The sequence below is a fragment of the Delphinus delphis genome, chromosome 16 (genome assembly GCF_949987515.2).
Source record: "Delphinus delphis chromosome 16, mDelDel1.2, whole genome shotgun sequence".
NCBI lineage: Eukaryota > Metazoa > Chordata > Mammalia > Artiodactyla > Delphinidae > Delphinus > Delphinus delphis.
The window spans coordinates 59,955,185-59,976,211 of record NC_082698.1 but is presented as its reverse complement, the minus strand read 5'-3'; the positions used below and the strand labels follow the sequence as shown (position 1 = coordinate 59,976,211).

The following is a 21,027-nucleotide window of genomic DNA, read 5'->3' as shown; positions in this document are numbered from 1 at the left end:
TAATTAAGTAAATTACACTGATAGCTTTCATTTTTTCTGTGAAGCATAAGATATAGTCATCTGCTAAGCAGAAAGCGGGAGCAGAAAATGGAAGATTCAAAAATAAACATTTACTTGGGTCATTTTTGCCCAACACTGTAAAATGTAAAGTTTGACTATAAGTGAAGCTGATTGTGCAAGATAAATTTGAACTTTCCTCAAATTCATTCAGGGCAAAAGATTAAATAAATGTATTATTTTGGAAAAAATGGCATGATAGATAATTAAGTTGTGATACATAACTTTTGTTCAAATTCAGTTTAATCAGAAGTGGATTTGGGAAATGAGAAGACATATTTAACAGCTTCATCCAAATAAACAGAAGATCCAAATTTTTCTTGCTTGCAGTTATACAGCCCCCCCAACACACACAAAGTAACTCAAATTATCTTGTTGCACTGATTAGCTATATTTTAGCAAGTAAAGGTAATTCCCTGAATTTCAATGCTAACATGCAAAATGTCTAAGAAATTCAACCTTTTGACTTTTCATCACTGGTCTGCTGAATTCAAATGCCCAATATCATAGGCATTATTACAGAGGAGCTAAACTTTTCTCAGGTAAAACTGTATAACAGCATATTGTGTTAAAGATATAAAATGCTGGAATTACGTTGAGTTTATGCTGTCCTCAAAATTAGTTGATTTTTTGGAAATATTTGTATATTTCCAAAGAGATTTTATTCTGCCTTTACAATTTGGCATCATGACAAATCAGTATATCACAGACTCAACTTCACATATATGAAAACATTCAGAATCAGAAAGATCTAAAAAGCAATAATCACCTTAGGTGGTTGAATTGAAAGAACAAAGAAAATACATGTTAATCCTGATTACCAATCCTAGGTCCTTTTCACTATCCCAATTAACTTCACATTCAAAGAGTACCTTTGCCTTAGAACATGATGGAAAATAGCAAAGAGGTGAATAACTTCAAAGTGAATATAAGCCATCTGAAATATATGATAAAAGACTCAACAGCATTATTCTAAAATAGAATTAACTATAGTTCTAATAATTTATAAGACTGTGTTCCATACTTTTCTGTCTCTGAATCCAGAACGTTTCTTCTTTTTCTCTTCTGGATAAGGCTCAAGACAAATACCTGAAGCCTTTTTTTCGTGGTTACAATCTTCCCCTTCATCTTTACTCTTCCCTTTATCACCAAGTTCACTCTTCAGGTTGTTTACAGATGGTGGGGATTGTGCAAGGGCCCTGGATATTAAAAAAAAAAAAAAAATCTATCAATCAAGAAGGTCCATCATATTAAACAAATAAAGATTTTCAGATAAAGCTAAGCAGGAGCAACAGCAATGAAATTCGTGAAAAGTTTGACATGAACAGGTTCCTCAAAAAATTAAAAGTAGAACTAACATATGATCCAGCAATCCCACTTCCGGTTATATATCCAAAAGAACTGAAAGCAGGGTCATTCAGAGATTTTTGCACACTCATGTTAATAGCAGCATTATTCACAATAGCTAAAACGTGGAAGCAACCCAAATGTATACTGATAGATAAATGGATAAAGGGAATATGGTATATCTGTATAACAGAATAATATTCAGCCTTAAATATAAAGGATATGACACCAAAAGCACAGGCAACAAATCAAAAACAGGCAGGATTACATGACACTAAAAACCTTCAGCAGAGCAATAATCAACAAAATGAAAAGACCATCTACACAATGGAAGAAAATATTTGCAAACCATATATTTAATAAAGGGTTAATATTTAAAATGTATAAAAGGAACTCTTACAACACAATAGCAACAAAATAAATAACCTGATTAAAGGTGCTCAACATCAATAATCATCAGGGAAATGCAAATCAAAACCACCACGAGATATCACCTCACACCTGGTAGGATGGCTTTGCTCAAAAACAAACAAACAAATAACAAAACAAAAACCCAAAAGATAACAAGTGTAGGCAAGCATGTGGAGAAAAGGGATGCCTGGTAACTGTAGGTGGGAAAGTAAATTGATACAGCCACTATGGAAAACAGTATGGAGGATACTCAAAAAACTAGCCATAGAATATGTTAGTTTTCTAACTAGAATATGATTAAGCAATCCCACTTCTGGTTACACATCACAAGGAACTGAAGTCAGGATCTCAAAGAGATATATACACTCTCATGTTCAGTGCAGTATTATTCACAATAGCCAAGATATGGGAGAAACCTAAATTTCTATCAATCAACACAGAATTTGCAAACGAAGCGACTGACACGGGATTAATCTCCAAAACATAAAAACAAACAACCCGGGACTTCCTGGAGGTCCAGTGGTTAAGACTCTGTGCTTCCATCACAGGGGGCAGGCACGGGTTCGATCCCCGGTCAGGGAACTGAGATCCCACATGCCACATGGTGGGGAGAAAAAAAAAAAAGTATCTCTTTAAAAAAAAAAAAACAGCTCAAGCAAAAAATGGGCAGAAGATCTAAAGAGACATTTCTCCAAAGAAAACATCCAGATGGGCAACAGGCACATGAAAAGATGTTCAACATCACTAATTATTAGAGAAATGCATATCAAAACTACAATGAGGTACCCAAATCTACAATGAAGTATCACCTCACACCGGTCAGAATGGCCATCATCAAAAAACCTACAAAAAATAAATACTGGAGAAGGTGTGGAGGAAAGGGAACCCTCCTACACTGTTGGTGGGAATGTAAATTGGTACAGTCACTATGGAGAACAGTATGGAGATTCCTTAAAAAACTAAAAATAGAGCTACCATATGATCCAGCAATCCCACTCCTGGGCATATATCTGGAGAAAACCATAATTCGAAAGGATACATGCACCCCAAAGTTCACTGCAGCACTGTTTACAATAGCCAAGACACGGAAGCAACCTAAATGTCCATCGACAGAGGCATGGATAAAGAAGATGTGGTACATATATACAATGAAATATTACTCCGCCATGAAAAAGAATGAAATAATGCCATTTGCAGCAACAAGGATGGACCTACAGATTGTCATACTGAGTGAAGTAAGTCAGACAAAGACAAATATCATATGATATCGCTTATATGTGGAATCTAAAAAAAAGGGTACAAATGAACCTATTTACAAAACAGAAATTGAGTCACAGATGTAGAAAACAAACTTATGGTTACCAAGGGGGAAAGTGGGGAAAGGCATAAATTGGGAGACTGGGACTGACATATACACACTACTACATATAAAATAGATAACTAATAAGAACCTACTGTATAAAACTGAAGTATAGTTGATGTACAGTAAGTTACAGGTATACAATACAGTGATTCACAATTTTTAAAGATTATACTGCAGGATGGTGAATTTTATGTTATACATATTTTTTACCACAACAACAACAAAAAATGCACTGAAAGAAGAAATGTGAGACCAAAAGAATCACAAACAGGTATTTAGATAAAAACTTGCACTTGAAAGAAAATTCTACATGAAGACAAATCATCTGATGGGCTTCCCATGTTCATTCTATTATGAACAGCAAGAAAAAAACTGAATGTTCAGTAAAGGCTCCTTGGGCTAACTAGAGATTGAAACTGATAATCTATTCTATAAAGATTTTCCCTACTTACTCAGCCAAGGTAATGACTCTATTCCTTCAAATTCCTACACTATTTAGTGACTGAACCTTAACATGTAATTTAGGCTGGTTTTACAAGACCTTCACTGTGCTTACCACCCTCTGGTTTAATGAAAAGGACTAAAGGCATTACTAAGACTCTATTGGCAAAATTTGTAGAGGCCCTCCAAATACCTTGACCAAAGCATTGTCACTGGTCCTCCTAAATCTCAGATCCACCCTTTTTGGAACTCATAAACTCTCACCCTTTGAAACAGTCATAGGATGCCCAATGCACTTGTCTCCTTCTTCTGACCCACAACTGATAAAAGAAGAGATACTCCAATATTCCAAAGACCTAATTGTTTCTATTAAAAATAATCATGCTTTGGTAAAGCAATCTTTTCACAGTGCACTGTTCGGAGATGAAGACCTTAAGCATCACACCTTGCACCTGGAGATTCTGTCTATTGGAAAAGACACCTCCAGAAGAACTCTCTTCAAGCTTGCTGGAGAGGCCTCTATCGGGTACTGCTAACCAACCTTTGTGCTGCCAAACTCCAAGGAAGAGACTATTAGATTCACGTCAGAAACCTAAAGAAAGCACCAAACCCTGACTGGACCTGCACATCATCTGGTGACCTGAAACCAAAGATTTCCTGAAATTGAAGGAGACAACTTCTGATGAGACAGCTATCCCAAGATATCTGAACAAGGCCTGTTGGAAATGTGTTGCCGAAACCTTTAATGATGACAATGTTTCAGATGATTTCCAATGTCTATGATCTTGGTAACAGTGAACTTCAGATAAAACGTGCATGAGAGTTCTCCCTCTTACACCTCCTTGTTACTCAAATGTGACCTCAACAGTTTTCCCATCTATGCACTTCCTCTCCAACATGAGACATTAGACCCAGGAAAGTTCCTCCCTGGCACTGAAATATGAAAACTCACTGATAGTAGAAAACCTGATTCTTGATCAGCAATGCTTTCAGAGAAAGATCTTGGTCAAAAGGGGGAAATGTAAAAAATTAATAAACAGAAGCCTCAATTACAGTCAGCGGGAGCTCTCACACTCTGTGATGATAGCAGAGCCCAACAGGAAGAAGACACCTCTTCTTTCCTGACAAGGACTCAGCCAATAAAAAGCCATGGACTCTTTGCTTATTATGCCCCTCCCAACTTATTTTTCACCCTATAAAAGACAGACAGACTTTGAAGCAGAATATTTCCTATTTGTTGCTTTGACATGATAGCCTAATTCCCTGAAACATCTTATTTCATAGACAAATATTATCAATGCCAAATGATTTAGCAAAGAAATTTCGATACAAAGTCAAGCCAGAAATCAATCCCTTTTAGATAACGGAGACAACTGGAAGAATAAAAGTACATGCAGGAACAGGATGCTCAGATAACACTCACCTCTTCCACAAGAGACCAGTACTTGCAGTTACTGCAGATGCTCCAAGAAAAGCCACCATCATCAGCCGTCGCCTGATCTGGGTGGGCTGTGATGCTCCATGGTACCATCGAGAGCCCACTGCCAGCTCTGCCAATGCAGAAAGAGAGTTAAGACGAAACATCCTGTGAACAAAAGGTAGAAATGTTACTCCTAGCTGGTGGCAGTGACAGTGATGATGATGATAATAACAGTATTAACATCACCAACAAATACTAAGTACTTAATGGCAGACAGTATTCTAAACACTTGGCAATACTATGCATTATCCCATTTAATCCTCAGAACAACCTGATGAGAAATGTACTACTACTTATAAACCTTACATATCAGTCAAGGTATAATTAGAAGAAACCACATGGTAATTTGAACAGGGAAAATTTAATATAAAGCATTATTAATTACAACAGGCAATTAAGTACTAAGGGGTAAAGAGACATTAGATACAGGGAGCAGTCACTACTTAAAGGGCTGTTGCAAAGCAACAAAAAAGGAATAAATCTGTAAACAGGCCACTCCCAACAGGATTGAGATCTGGAAACTCTGGTGAGGATACAGCCATGGATGTCAGAGAAATTTACTAAAGTGCTACACCAAAAGAACTCACTGTAAAGCCATCTACAGGTGACTGAAGGAGAAACAGACATTTCTTCTTGATTACATGACTTTTTGTAGTGGCAGTTCATTCAAATCACACAAAGTATCCATACTTCTCCCCTTTGATTTTCTCAAAGCATAGTTTATTTCTTCCTGATTTAAATTACCTTGCACTTTGTATGTATATTCACATATTCACGTATTTGTTCATACATAACTTTGCCTCCCCCCAACCCCCAACATACACAATTGGTTCTGAGGCCAAAATTATTCTTTTCCTCTTTGAAAACACAGAGTCTAACACATAGCCTGTTACATCACAGCTGCTTAAAGTATTTAACTATTTTACTTTAACATGAAAAATGTCAAGTTGCAAATTATACAGGTACTGGCTCTGAACATTTAAGTACATTTCTCAACCCCAATACACTAAGAAAACTATGTCTTTCATTATTTGGGTTCAGGTCAAGTTAGACTATTTAGCTGTCTCCTAACATCACCGAGGTGGTTACTGATTCTTCTCTGGGACCTATACCTATAATCTCTTAAGTAAATCTTTCTCTTAGCCTCCTTCATTCAACCTAGGTCCAATGCCAAAGTTGGAGCTAAATCTTGCCCTTAAAGATAAAGTGGGAAATAATTAATTTTTTCTCCTATATGCTATGACCTAAGCTTCAGCACCACAATTCTTACATCCCTTCCAATCCTAGAAATCACCTCATTTTATTGCACATACTCTAGCAAATTCCAGCACCAAGGAGATTGTCTTTTATGTTTTCTTACATCCGTCAACTTCTGATTCATTTTTAAATTAACATTTTCCAAACCCACAAGTGCATTCATACATAGCATTGCTTTTGTCTGTAACAAAGACAAGCACAACTAAAACATTCATATCTGGAGAAAACATTATTCAACATTGACAACAGAAAGAAAAGAGCATTTGAAAGTTCTCAATGTGAAAGACAAATAACATAACCAGTTCAAAAGCTGGACTAGGCAAGGGGTATAAGGCTGCAAGATAAGTTTACAACATCTGATCAGATATGGAGAATATATAAATGACCAAATAGGAAAGCCATGATCACTTGAGAAGATCCTTTGAATGCTGGACTGAGAATTTTGATCACATATACAACAAACAGGGAGCCACTGAAGTCCTTAAAAGGAAAATAACATGATGCAAACATTTTTAAAAGAATTCCAATCTATCTAATAGCAGTGAATAGAATAAACTACAAAGAACCATAGGCAGAGAGAGCTAACAGGGAAGTAATGAGTACAGTCAGAGGCAGCTAATAACCAAAAGTATTGTGATGAGCACCTAGATCAGGATGGTTAAGTATAGAAACCAAAAATAAAATAAAATTTTCCAAAGAGAAACAAAACTATCAGATATCAGTGTTTGACATACATCAATATCTAACTGCATTGGAATTCCCTGGTGGTCCAGTGGTTAGGACTCCGCACTCTCACTGCTGAGCGCCCGGGTTCAATCCCTGGTTGGGGAACTGAGATCCTGCAAGTCGTGTGGTGTGGCAAAAAAAAAAATCTAACTGCATAGGAGATGAGGAAGACAAAAAGGGAAAAGAAATTAAAATAATGACAACACTAAGGAATATGGTAGAAAGTGAAATGGAATAGGAATCCAATGACCCAAGATCTAGACTCAATTCTACTACTAAACAGTTATGCACAAAGGAAGTTCATCTCTCCTCCTCAGAGAAGAGTATACCCATTGATGAGAGAACTGCCTACAGGAGCTTTAGGGTTTCTTTTATTTCTTTAATGTTCTCATACCTCTGGTGAAAAAAGGTATGGCAAAATTTAATCTATTTCAATTCGGGGGGAGGGACTAAGACCATATGATATATTCAAGATTTATTAGCTTTGGGAATCCATATCCGTATGCTATGGCTCCAGAGAATTTTAAACTTTGGAGGTTCTGAGTTATACTAACATTCCACTTACATCTGATGTTGTAATTCAAATGTTACTGTCTACATCTCATTTCACCACTGGTTTTAATCTCATTCCCCAAAGTACACATCAATACATATCTAGTCATCTTCTCTAGTGTAATTTCCAATAGATGTCAAATAAACTGAGGAAAAAAATTATCCCACTGAGAACAGGCTCTATTATAATTTAATTCTCAGCTTTGTACTGAAGAAATAGTGTAACTAGTCGAATGTGTTAATTTTTGATGAGAGACCGTTTAAACAGATTTAAGGAGATCAGCTTTCCAACTGAGTCTGGAAAACTGAATAGGCCAACTGGCAGCAGTTATGCACTAATGAAGATTAACATGCACATTTATGACATGGATTAAATTAAATCAAAACCAGTGCATTTTTCTCTTTCCTAACAGTCCCTATCCTTCTCCCAAAAAAAGGCATGCCTCTAAAAAATAGCTTTTAATTGCAACTGAAAACAGATGAAGAGGTATTTCTAATCAAGAAATGTCAAGAGAAGCAAGTAAAAGATAACCTTGTTACCAAAGAAAAGCATTATCTACCCAACAAGAAACAGAACAAGTTGTTTTTTTTTAAAAAAAACAAAAAACCTGTAACACTATATCACTGCTGTGTTTCTATGTCTATTATTTTTAAACTATCATGCTTAATGTATTGCTTTTGGTAACTTTCAAAGGGCCACAGAACCGGAAAATCACTTAATTCAACATCATTATTTTCCAGGTGAAGCAACTAAAATCTAGATAAGTTATGTAGTTTACTTATAGATAATTAGTACAAAAACCTACAATAGATCCCAAAATTCTTGCTTCCCAAATAAATAACATAAGGGGGGGAAACCTCTTCAAAACTGTTCCCAGAAAAATAAATATAATAGCCGCACTTCAAAAGGAGATCAAGTGTCCAATTACAGAAAGATACACAATGTTATGACAGAATACAATGTAATATAAATATTAAAAATGATAACCATTAAAAAGTATTAAAATATTATTTCACAAAATAACAGAAAGTTGGGCTAAAGATATAAAAAGACAGTTGAAAAACAGAAGTAAACATGGCTCTATAATCTATGAAAAGATACTTAATATCACACATAATAAGACAATGCAAATTAAAACTATATTGACAAACTGTTTTTCACTCATTAAGCTGGCAAAATCCAAAAGTTTTAAAACATACTAGTTGGCAATGCTGTAGAAATGGCACTGCTGAGGAATGTGTAAATTGGTACAATCTACAGAGGGCAATTTGGTAATATCCATCAAAATCACCTATATAAACTGCATATATTGACCTAGCAATTCCACTTCTGATATAATACGCTATTGATATACTTGCACACCTTTGAAACTACACACACAAACATTCATTGCAACATGGTTTGTAACAAACAGCAAAAGACTAAAAACCACCCCAGTGATCACCAAGAGAGAACTGGTTACACTACGATAAAGATCAATATATACAAGGCAATATCACATAGCAATAAAAAGAAAATGAAAAAACTATGTATAGATTTGGAAAGATTTTCAAGACATACTGTTATCTTAATAAAGCAAGGTGTGGGACAACATATATAGTATGATACCTTTCGTGTAAAAAAAGGGAAACAAGAATGTGTATTTGTATGTTCTTATTAATTAATTCTGGAAGGACACACAAAACAGTAATAGCAATAGTGCCGGTGGGGGTGGGAGGTGGGTGAGATATGAGACAGGGAGATTTTTTTTAACATCTTTATTGGACTATAATTGCTTTACAATGGTGTGTTAGCTTCTGCTTTATAACAAAGTGAATCAGCTATATATATACATATATCCCCATATCTCCTCCCTCTTGAGTCTCCCTCCCACCCTCCCTATCCCGCCCCTCTAGGTGGTCACAAAGCACGGAGCTGATCTCCCTGTGCTATGCGGCTGCTTCCCACTAGCTATCTATTTTACATTTGGTAGTATATACAAGTCCATGCCACTCTCCCACTTCATCCCAGCTTACCCTTCCCTCTCCCCATGTCCTCAAGTCCATTCTCTACATCTGCATCTTTATTCCTGTCCTGCCCCTAGGTTCTTCATAATCACTTTTTTTTTTTAAGATTCCATATATATGTGTTAGCATACAGTATTTGTTTTTCTCTTTCTGACTTACTTCACTCTGTATGACAGTCTCTAGATTCATCCACGTCTCTACAAATGACCCAATTTCGTTCCTTTTTATGGCTGAGTAATATTCCATTGTATATATGTACCAAATCTTCTTTATCCATTCGTCTGTCGATGGGCATTTAGGTTGCTTCCATGACCTGGCTATTGTAAATAGTGCTGCAATGAATGTTGGAGTGCATGTGTCTTTTTGAGTTATGGTTTTCTCTGGGTATATGCCCAGTAGTGGGACTGCTGGGTCATATGGTAGTTCTATTTTTAGTTTTTTAAGGAACCTCCATACTGTGCTCCATAGTGGCTGTATCAATTTACATTCCCACCAACAGTGCAAGAGGGTTCCCTTTTCTCCACACCCTCTCCAGCATTTGTTGTTTGTAGATTTTCTGATGATGCCCATTCTAACTGGTATGAGGTGATACCACATTGTAGTTTTGATTTGCATTTCTCTAATAATTAGTGATGTTGAACAGCTTTTCATGTGCTTCTTGGCCATCTGTATGTCTTCTTTGGAGAAATGTCTATTTAGGTCTTCTCCCCATTTTTGGATTGGGTTGTCTGTGTTTTTAATATTGAGCTGCATGAGCTGTTTATATATTTTGAAGATTAATCTTTTGTCCATTGATTTGTTTGCAAATATTTTCTCCCATTCTGAGGGTTGCCTTTTTGTCTTGTTTGTAGTTTCCTTTGCTTTGCAAAGGCTTTTAAGTTTCATTAGGTCCCATTTGTTTATTTTTGGTTTTATTTCCGTTACTCTAGGAGGTGGAACAAAAGAGATCTTTCTGTGATTAAGTCAGTGTTCTGCCTATGTTTTCCTCTAAGAATTTTATAGTGTCCAGTCTTACATTTAAGTCTCTAATCCATTTTGAGTTTATTTTTGTGTATGGTGTTAGGGAGTGTTCTAATTTCATTCTTTTACATGTAGCTGTCCAGTTTTCCCAGCACCACTTATTGAAAAGGCTGTCTTTTCTTCATTGTATATTCTTGCCTCCTTTAACAAAGATAAGGTGACCATATGTGTGTGGGCTTATCTCTGGGCTCTCTATCCTGTTCCATTGATCTATATTTCTGTTTCTGTGCCAGTACCATACTGTCTTGCTTACTGTAGCTTTGTAGTATAGTCTGAAGTCAGGGAGCCTGATTCCTCCAGCTCCGTTGTTCTTTCTCAAGATTGCCCTGGCTTTTCGGGGTCTTTTGTTTCCATACAAATTGTGAAATTTTTTGTTCTAGTTCTGTGAAAAATGCCATTGATAGTTTGATAGGGATTGCACTGTATCTGTAGATTGCTTTGGGTAGTATAGTCATTTTCACAATGTTTATTCTTCCAGTCCAAGAATATGGTATATCTCTCCATCTGTTTGTATCATCTTTAATTTCTTTCATCAGTGTCTTATAGCTTTCTGCATATAGGTGTTTTGTCTCCTTAGGTAGGTTTATTCTTAGGTATTTTATTCTTTTTGTTGCAATGGTAATGGGAGTGTTTCCTTAATTTCCATTTCAGATTTTTCATCATTAGTGTATAGGAATACAAGAGATTTTTGTGCACTAATTTTATATCCTGCTACTTTACCAAATTCATTGATTAGCTCTAGTAGTTTTCTGGTAGCGTCTTTAGGATTCTCTATGTATAGTATCATGTCATGTGTAAACAGTGACAGTTTTACTTCTTTTCTGATTTGTATTCCGTTTATTTCTTTTTCTTCTCTGATTGCTGTGGCTAAAACTTCCAAAACTATGTTGAATAATAGTGGTGAGAGTGTGCAACCTTGTCTTGTTCCTGATCTTAGTGGAAATGGTTTCAGTTTTTCACAATTGAGGATGATGTTGGCTGTGTGTTTGTCATATATGGCATTCATTATATTGAGGTAAGTTCCCCCATGCCTACTTTCTGGAAGGTTTTTATCATAAATGGGTGTTGAATATTGTCAAAAGCTTTTTCAAGATAGATTTTTATGAAATACTATTTCAGTTTTAAAACTATGCTTATGTATTTTTCCAGACAACAGACAGTATTTCATGCAAGCATCTTGAGTGAAGTTTAAAGACAGAATACAAGGTAATATGTGCATGCCAATTAAAATAATGTAAAATATGTGTACCTTTTTAATTTATAAAAAAATTTAGATGATGCAAATAAAATTTAAAGATTACTCCGGGGGTAGAGTTTTACTCAAACTCTTTCATTTAAAGAAAAATAAAGGCAGACCCAGGTTGATGTTTCATCCTCCTCAGCCAAGAGCTGTAACTTGCCAGCCCTATTAGTGGGCTCAGGCCCAATAATGTCTCAGAAATCAACCCATATCATGGTAAATTTCCCTAGTAAGATAAGCGTTACTTAAATCAAATTCATATCCTGATACTCTGATTACTGGCACATCCTGATTCAACTTACCAAACTATTAGAATTCCAGACCTTATCCTGAGCCTGACTTATCTGCTTGCACTTTCTATGTTATTATGCCTCTGGTATTTATGATCTCTGGCAACTGCACATTCATAGAACAACTGCTTGGCTCTTCCACTCCTGACACTGGTCTACATAAACCTCTTTTGTACTATTTCTGACTGTTACCCAGCACTATTGTTAAAAGCAACATCTGTTAATACTGAGGCCAAAATAAATTTCTGAGATCTACCTAAATTTGGCTATCAACAAAACTCAGACCTCAGTTAACTAAAACTTCAAGGTTTCAAAGTGTTTAGTCTACATGAACTAAGACTCTGAGAAAACAAGGACTGAGTGTCCTTTATATCTGTATTTCTAGACTCTGATACAGCACCTGTCACAGCTAGTATACATAGCTGATCGGTCAGTGCACTCCATGAACCTGGAAAATTTTTGCTCTCTGAGAAACACATTATAAAATCAGCACTATCTGGAGTGCCCACAAGAATTCCCTCTAGTCATTCCAGTGGCAGCTGGATACTAACCATAGATTTGGATTCAGTAGGCCATCAGAGCCTCAGCCATTAAGTATCTTAATTATACACTTAACTCTCTTTTATTCTATTTCCATGCTCACTAAGTAATTTGTACTTCCTACTTACATTGCCTTCAAAGAGAGAACATGTTGATCAGAAGATGGGAGTTTCTAGTTCTTATGGTAAATTAATAAATTGGCAATCTGCAATCTGGTTTATAATTTTAATCTCCCATGATATTACACAGTCTAAAGAAGCTTCTCTGAATCCAACCAATTCCAAGGCACTGATATGATCCAGTTTAAGGACTTCCAAGGTTCAAAGCCAAGGTCTTGGACTATGGTGACATCTTGTCCCTCTGCCTCGCCATTTCATTCAAACTTACACCCCAGTGAGAATTTCTCCTTTGTATGGCCAGAGTCATTGACTCTAGGGATCCACACTCACTCTTCCTTCTGCCCGGGGTGTAATCAAGTTAGGGGAAGAGAATAAATGAAGAGTCTAAATAAAGGAAAATCATGGGAATATTGTTTTGCTGGACATGATACAGATTTTTGTGTGGAATAAGCAAGACTACTTGCATTTTTGTTACAATAATAATACAGGAATACACTTTTATTGTTGAAAATGTTGTTGTAGAGAAATACATAAGAAACTATGTATTCTTTTTCATGCATCTGAAATTCCACCACTCTCCCTAAAAGAAAGAAGAGGGAAAATAAGATGCATATTTGTATATCCCATCAAAGGATATACAGACATACTTCTTTAACTACTATAGAGTATTTCATTCTATGACTGTTCCACTATGACTGTTTAACTATGCGCCAATTAATACAGTAAGTTGTTTCCATACTTTGCCATTACAAATATAGCTCAGGGGCTTTTTTCCCTATGCATTTATTTTTATTCAAGTATATCTGTGGGACATATATCTAAAAATGAAACTGTTAGGTTAGAAGAGTGTGATCGTTTTTAAGTTTTTAAAAAATTTTATTGAAGTATAGTTGATTTACAATGTATTAATTACTTCTGTACAGCAAAGTGACTCAGAGAGATATATATATATTCTTTTTCATATTCTTTCCCACTATGATTTGTCACAGGATATTGAATATAGTTCCCTGTGATATACAGTAGGACCTTGTTGTTTATCCATCCTATATATAATAGTTTGCCTCTGCTAATCCCAAACTCCCATTCCTTCCCTCCCCTACCCCCATTTTTGACTTTGATAGATACTGCCAAATTACCCTTCAATACTGACATTCCAATTTACACACCACCAGCAGTGTATGAGGGTATTCCTTTCCCTGTACTTGTTATTCTCAATCTTTTCCATTTATATGAGAGATAAATAATCTAAGTAAATGAGTTTGATAATATTTGATTAGTAAATGAATTTGATAATATTTGTTTACTTTTCAAGAGTTCACCTTTGGTGTTCTGAGGACCATTAGAATATTAAGCTGTATTTATTTTCTTTTGTTCTAGTAATATTCCCAGTCCTCAGGCTTCATCTTTCCTTATTTGCAAAAAAAATAAAAGGCGGGGGGGGGGGCATTTGTTTCACCTAGATTATTTTAGATATAAAACAGTATGTTTACGCTAGATGTAATATTAACACTATTTCATTCAATGTTATTTTTGAGTAGAATGTTATTTTTATTAAACAACAAAAAGGCTATAACTTCCTTAATCTGAACCATTTCAATACTCTTCTTATTCAATCTGACTGAGCTCCACCAGATCTGACTGGGAAGATTTTTTCCATCTAATGTTTTGCTTTCTAATGGCTAGTTATACTTTCAAAATACTTGAATTGATTATCCATTCATCACATTACTGAAAAGAATTATTTAATCTAAACAGTAACAAAGTTCTCAAAAATACCCCTCAAGTGTTTCATCTTCACACAAGCTAAAATTTACACTTCACACATACTAAAAATTACAGTGTGCCCAATTCAACTTCAGTACAGGGACATAGCTACTTCAGTGTTTCACAACAAAGATGGATGCACTTTTTCATATGTACTTTTTTGTAATTTATTTTACGAAAGCTACAACCTAGAACAACTTACTAAATACACACTAGGCAGTAGTGCAAACATCAACAAGTGTATTTATTTCACTGATATTTGTAATACTTCTTCTCTGCAAAGGGTGTGTGTTATCCCCAAAGTACATGCAATCTATGAAAGCAATAGTTGCAATGAACATAGGAGAATAAATAACAAGGAAAAAATGAGCATCTCCTATTGCTGTATTTAAGATTTATGGACTTCTGAGAGCAGAATTAAGTAGCTTCAGATTAGCCAGTCAAGTTGTTCCTTGGGCAAACTATAAGGATTACTGTAGTTAATATTTTCATAATTCATTTCATATTCATAGTTTATACACCCACAGAGCTCAACAAACTGGGCTTACATGTTTTCATGAAAGCACAAACATGAGGACTGTAACTAATACAATACACAAAGCCTAATACAATACTTTGGGCATTAGATAGATTTAAATAGAAATATAATATTTTGAATAATGCCTAATAATTATAAAAATATTGACTATATAATAGGCTATTGGACTGGAAGTGAGGATAGTCAAGTTTCTGGCTTGCTTTTATTATTGTTTCTAAATGTCTTAACATGACAAACTATTTCTGTATTACTCCTCTGGCCAGCCCCTCTTTATTTTTTAAATTTATTTATTTATTTTTGGCTGCATTGGGTCTTCATTGCTGCGCATGGGCTTTCTCTAGTTGCAGTGAGTGGGGTCCACTCTTTTGTTGCGGTGCGCAAGCTTCTCACTGTGGTGCCTTCCTTGTTGTGGAGCACAGGCTCTAGGCACGCAAGGTCCAGTAGTTGTGGCACATGGGCTCAGTACTTGCGGCACATGGGCTTAGTTGCTCCATGACATGTGGGATCTTCCCAGACCAGGGCTCAAACTCGTGTCCCCTGCATTGGCAGGCAGATTCCCAACCATAGCGCCACCAGGGAAGCCCGAGGCCCTCTTTAGATGCAAATGAAATCCCACGTCGTCCATAAAAGCTATGTAAAATAATCACCACTCTTTATTTCTTCCTCTGATTTCCTGTAGAATTAACATTCTGTACCATTATTATGGTACCTTGTTTATTAAATCATTTTCATGTATACCTGCCAACTTACAAAGAGACTGCAAATCTAAAGATATGAAGTATATTTTAGGCTTCTTAGTATCCTAAGTGCCAGTTAATAAATCTGAAGTTATTACTAACAGTAATAACAGATATTAATGTTCAATTACACTAGAGTTCATATAGAAAACTTAGGGCCTCTTTCTACCTCTACTACCATCCTGTTATGTGACCAGTAAAAACCTTATCTTCTCTAATAATGCAGGGAGATGCACGGCACAGGTGGTTATTCCTAAATCTTTTCTGGCTTTAAGAGTCCATTTCAGAAAAACAAAATGTAAAGGTGTTTTGTACTTTTTGGAAGAAAGTCATCCTGAATGGTTATTAATGACATAACATCCTACATTAGCCTCACTGGCTTAAGAAAATTTCATATAATCCAAAATGTCCAATTGTCATTATTTCATTTAAGTCATTAGCTATTTATTGAGGAAGGTACTGTGAGGGTACTGCAAGAGGCACAAAGATGAACAAGACATAATGTGCCCAAGAACACCTTATAATTTGGTAGTGGACATAAAACAACTATTCAAATAACCATAATGCAAAGCAGGAAAAAAGGTAAGAGCTATAAGAACACAGTAACATAGAGTCAAAGAAAGGAAAAATTATATTAGGTGGGTAAGTGGAAAGGGCATAAGAAAGGATCCAAGGAAGATTTACTTAGGGTAGGAAAAAGCTAAGCATTCTTTACAAAAGACTTTGAATGCATTATCTTAGAAGCCTTTGTTATTTTACCTGAGGAATGGGATAAGGTACCAGAAATATAATCTTTACCGCACAACTATGACACTTCTAAAAATGCAATAATATATTAGATTTCAATTATGCCAAATAATTTTTAAAACATCTCTATACATTTCTTTTAGATGAAATGAATCAGACTGAAAGTTCTGCAATGACACCAGGATGACTGCCAAAATACAGTAAAGATTAATGTTCACGTCTAGAAAAGATGCATTTTCATACCTCAAAGTGACATTACTGACGGCATAAATAAGGAAAGCTCACACTTCAGCTCACTCTGTTCTGAGAAGTGAGTATTTTTCAACAGCAGAGAAAGAGCTATTTTAATGATCTGGGGAATGTAAAGTTAATTTTAAGTCACAGAAGTCTCTAACAGGAAAAAAAAAAAAAAAACCAGTTAACTGTAGGCACAAGAATCTTCTCACAGAAATGTTAGGTTTGACACAGAACTTTTGTACATATTCTTGCTAAATGAAGATGCTATGGAAAAGCAGGTCAATATCCCATAGTACTCAACTTCCTGAAACTCTGTGAAACATTCCTTCATCCAGCTAAGAACCTCCGAAGTTCACTTTTTCAAAATACATACACACCCGGATGCACACACATATCATAGAGCCTTTTTTTTTTTAAACATCTTCATTGGAGTATATTTACTTTACAATGTTGTGTTTCTGCTGTGTAACAAAGTGAATCAGTTATATGTATACATATATCCACATATCCCCTCCCTCCCACCCTCCCTATCCCACTTCTCTATGTGGTCACAAAGCACCGAGCTGATCTCCCTGTGCTCTGCAGCTGCTTCCCACTAGCTATTTTACATTTGGTAGTGTATATATGTCAGTGCTGCTCTTTTACTTCATCCCAGCTTACCCTTCCACTTCCCCGTGTCCTCAAGGCCATTCTCTACATCTGCGCCTTTATACCTGTCCTGCCCCTAGGTTCATCAGAACCACTTTTTTTTTAGGTTCCATTTATATGTGTTAGTATTTGTTTTTCTATTTCTGCCTTACTTCACTCTATATGTTAGACTCTAGGTCCATCCATTTCACTACAAATAACTCAATTTCATTTCTGTTTATGGCCGAGTAATATTCCATTGTATATATGTGCCACATCTTCTTTATCCATTCATCTGTTGATAGACATTTAGGTTGCTTCCATCTCCTGGCTATTGTAAATAGAGCTGCAATGAACATTGTGGTACATGTCTCTTTTTGAATTGTGGTTTTCTCAGAGTATATGCCCAGTAGTGGGACTGCTCTATTTTTAGTTTTTTAAGGAACCTCCATACTGTTCTCCATAGTGGCTGTATCAGTTTACATTCCCACCAACATTGCAAGAGGGTACCCTTTTCTCCACATCCTCTCCAGCATTTATTGTTTGCAGATTTTTTGATGATGGCCATTCTGTGGCCATGAGTTTGGGAGTGTTCCGCCCTCTGATATATTTTGGAGGAGTTCGAGAAGGATAAGTGTGAGGTGATACCTCACTGTGGTTTTGATTTGCATTTCTCTAATGATTAATGATGTTAGCATCCTTTCATGTATTTGTTGGCAATCTGTATATCTTCTTTGGAGAAATGTCTATTTAGATCTTCCTCCCAATTTTGGATTGGGTTGTTTGTTTTTTTGATATTGAGCAAAATGAGCTGCTTGTATATTTTAGAGATTAATCCTTTGTCAGTTGCTTTGTTTGCAAATATTTTCTCGCATCCTGAGGGTGTCTTTTTGTGTTGTCTATGGTTTCCTTTGCTGTGCAGAAGTTTTTAAGTTTCATTAGGTCCCATTTCTTCTGGTTTTATTTCCATTTCTCTAGGAGGTGGGTCAAAAAGGATCTTGCTGTGATTTATGTCAAAGAGTGTTCTGCCTATGTTTTCCTCTAAGAGGTTTATAGTGTCTGGCTCTACATTTAGGTCTTTAATCTATTTTGAGTTTATTTTTGTGTATGGTGTTACGAAGTGTTCTAATTTCATTCTTTTACATGTAGCTGTCCAGTTTTCCCAGCACCACTTATTGAAGAGGCTGTCTTTTCTCCATTGTATATTCTTGGCTCCTTTGTCAAAGATAAGGTGACCATATGTGCATGGGTTTATCTCTGGGCTTTCTATCCTGTTCCATTGATCTATATTTCTGTTTCTGTGCCAGTACCATACTGTCTTGCTTACTGTAGCTTTGTAGTATAGTCTGAAGTCAGGGAGCCTGATTCCTCCAGCTCCATTTTTCTTTCTCAAGATTGTTTTGGCTACTTGGGGTCTTTTGTGTTTCCATACAATTGTAAAATTTTTTTGTTCTAGTTCTATGAAGAATGTCATTGGTAGCTTGATAGAGATTGCACTGAATCTGTAGATCACTTTGGGTAGTATAGTCATTTTCACAATGTTGATTCTTCCAATCCAAGGACACGGTATATCTCTCCATCTGTTTGTATCATCTTTAATTTCTTTCATCAGTGTCTTATAGTTTTCTGCATAAAGGTCTTTTGTCTCCTTAGATAGGTTTATTCCTAGGTATTTTATTCTTTTTGTTGCAATGTTAAATGGGAGTGTATCCTTAATTTCTCTTTCAGACTTTCATCATTAGTGTATAGGAATGCAAGAGATTTCTATGCATTAATTTTGTACCTTGCTATTTTACCAAATTCATTGATTAGCTCTAGTAGTTTTCTGGTAGCAACTGTAGGATTCTCTATATATAGTATCATGTCATCTGCAAACAGTGACAGATTTACTTCTTCTTTTCCGATTTGGATTCCTTTTATTTCTTTCTCTTCAATGACTGCTGTGGCTAAAACTTCCACAACTATGTTGAATAATAGTAGTGGGAGTGGGCAACCTTGTCTTGTTCCTGATCTTAGTCAAAATGGTTTCAGTTTTTCACCATGGAGAATGATACTGGCTATGGGTTGGTCATATATGGCCTTTATTATGTTGAGGTAAGTTTCCTCTATGCCTACTCTCTGGAGGGTTTTTATCATTAATGGGTGTCTGAAAGCTTTTTCTGCATCTATTGAGTTGATCATATGGTTTTTATCCTTCAGTTTGTTAATATGGTGTATCACATTGATTGATTTGTGTATATTGAAGAATCCTTGCATTCCTGGGATAAATCCCACTTGATCATGGTGTATGATACCTTTAATGTGCTGCTGAATTCTGTTTGCTAGTTTTTTGTTTGTTTGTTTTTGCGGTACACGGGCCTCTCACTGTTGTGGCCTCTCCCGTTGCGGAGCACAGGCTCCGGACGCGCAGGCTCAGCGGCCATGGCTCACGGGCCCAGCCGCTCCATGGCATGTGGGATCTTCCCAGATCGGGGCACGAATCCGTGTCCCCTGCATCGGCAGGCAGACTCTCAACCACTGTGCCGCCAGGGAAGCCCTGTTTGCTAGTATTTTGTTGAGGATTTTTGCATCTACATTCATCAGTAATATTGGCCAGTAGTTTTCTTTTTTTGTGACATCTTTGGTTTTGGTAACAGGGTGATGGTAGCCTTGCAGAATGAGTTTGGGAGTGTTCTGCCCTCTGCTATATTTTGGAAGAGTTGGAGAAGGATAGGTGTTAGCTCTTCTCTAAATGTTTGATAGAATTCACCTGTGAAGCCATCTCCATAGAGCCTTTTTATTGCAATAATAAAACCTGAAACTCATGTCTGATGAAGGAAGAATGGAAGAGTAGCAGTTTCCCTTCCTTGAACAACTGCACAGAAGAACAAATCAACCTAAGAAAGTCTATTTAAAACAAAAGCAAACAAACCATCCAGGAAACTACACAAGTAATGATAACCAATATAAATTTTCTAAGACCACTAGGATGTGCTAATGTGTTGAGATAAGTAAGCTTTTTTCAATATTTAAAATTTCCATAAAACTACATCTCCAGGGCTTCCCTGGTGGCGCAGTGGTTAAGAATCCGCCTGCCAATGCAGGGGACACGGGTTCAAGCCCTGGTCTGGGAAGATCCCACATGCTGCGGAGCAGCTAAGCCCATACACCACAACTACTGAGCCTGTGCTCTAGAGCCCGTGTGCCACAGCTACTGAAGCCCATGTGCCTAGAGCCCATGCTCCGCAACAAGAGAAGCCATCGCAATGAAAAGCCTGTGCACTGCAACAAAGAGTAGCCCCTGCTCACCACAACTAGAGAAAGCCCGTGCACAGCAACAAAAGACCCAACACAGCCTAAATAAATAATAAAATAAATAAATTTATATAAAAAAAAAACTACATCTCCAACTTTCGATTCAACCTTTGGAAATTAGGTAGCCATGGAGTTTTAATGGTTAATAAATACTTTTAATGTACTTAAGAACCATTAGAAAACTACAGGGTGAAAAAAAAATCAGCTATCAATAAGGACAGTTTAAGCACTGC

At 36.3% G+C, this 21,027-nt stretch overlaps 1 protein-coding gene across 2 annotated transcripts in view; it reads right to left on the bottom strand.

Annotated features, from left to right (window-relative positions):
• The window catches only part of MICU1 (mitochondrial calcium uptake 1), a 201,326-nt gene that overhangs the window by 159,928 nt on the left and 20,371 nt on the right, over positions 1–21,027 (bottom strand). Inside the window, exons 2-3 of one of the 2 annotated variants that reach the window (XM_060034819.1) lie at positions 5,043–5,204; positions 1,082–1,256 (exon numbers count right to left, since the gene is read on the bottom strand). In XM_060034819.1, coding sequence (XP_059890802.1) covers positions 1,082–1,256; positions 5,043–5,203 — 336 coding nt within the window. In that variant the 5' untranslated portion in view covers position 5,204. The remainder of the gene's footprint in view (positions 1–1,081; positions 1,257–5,042; positions 5,205–21,027) is intronic. The other variant, XM_060034820.2, reaches the window with a different exon arrangement.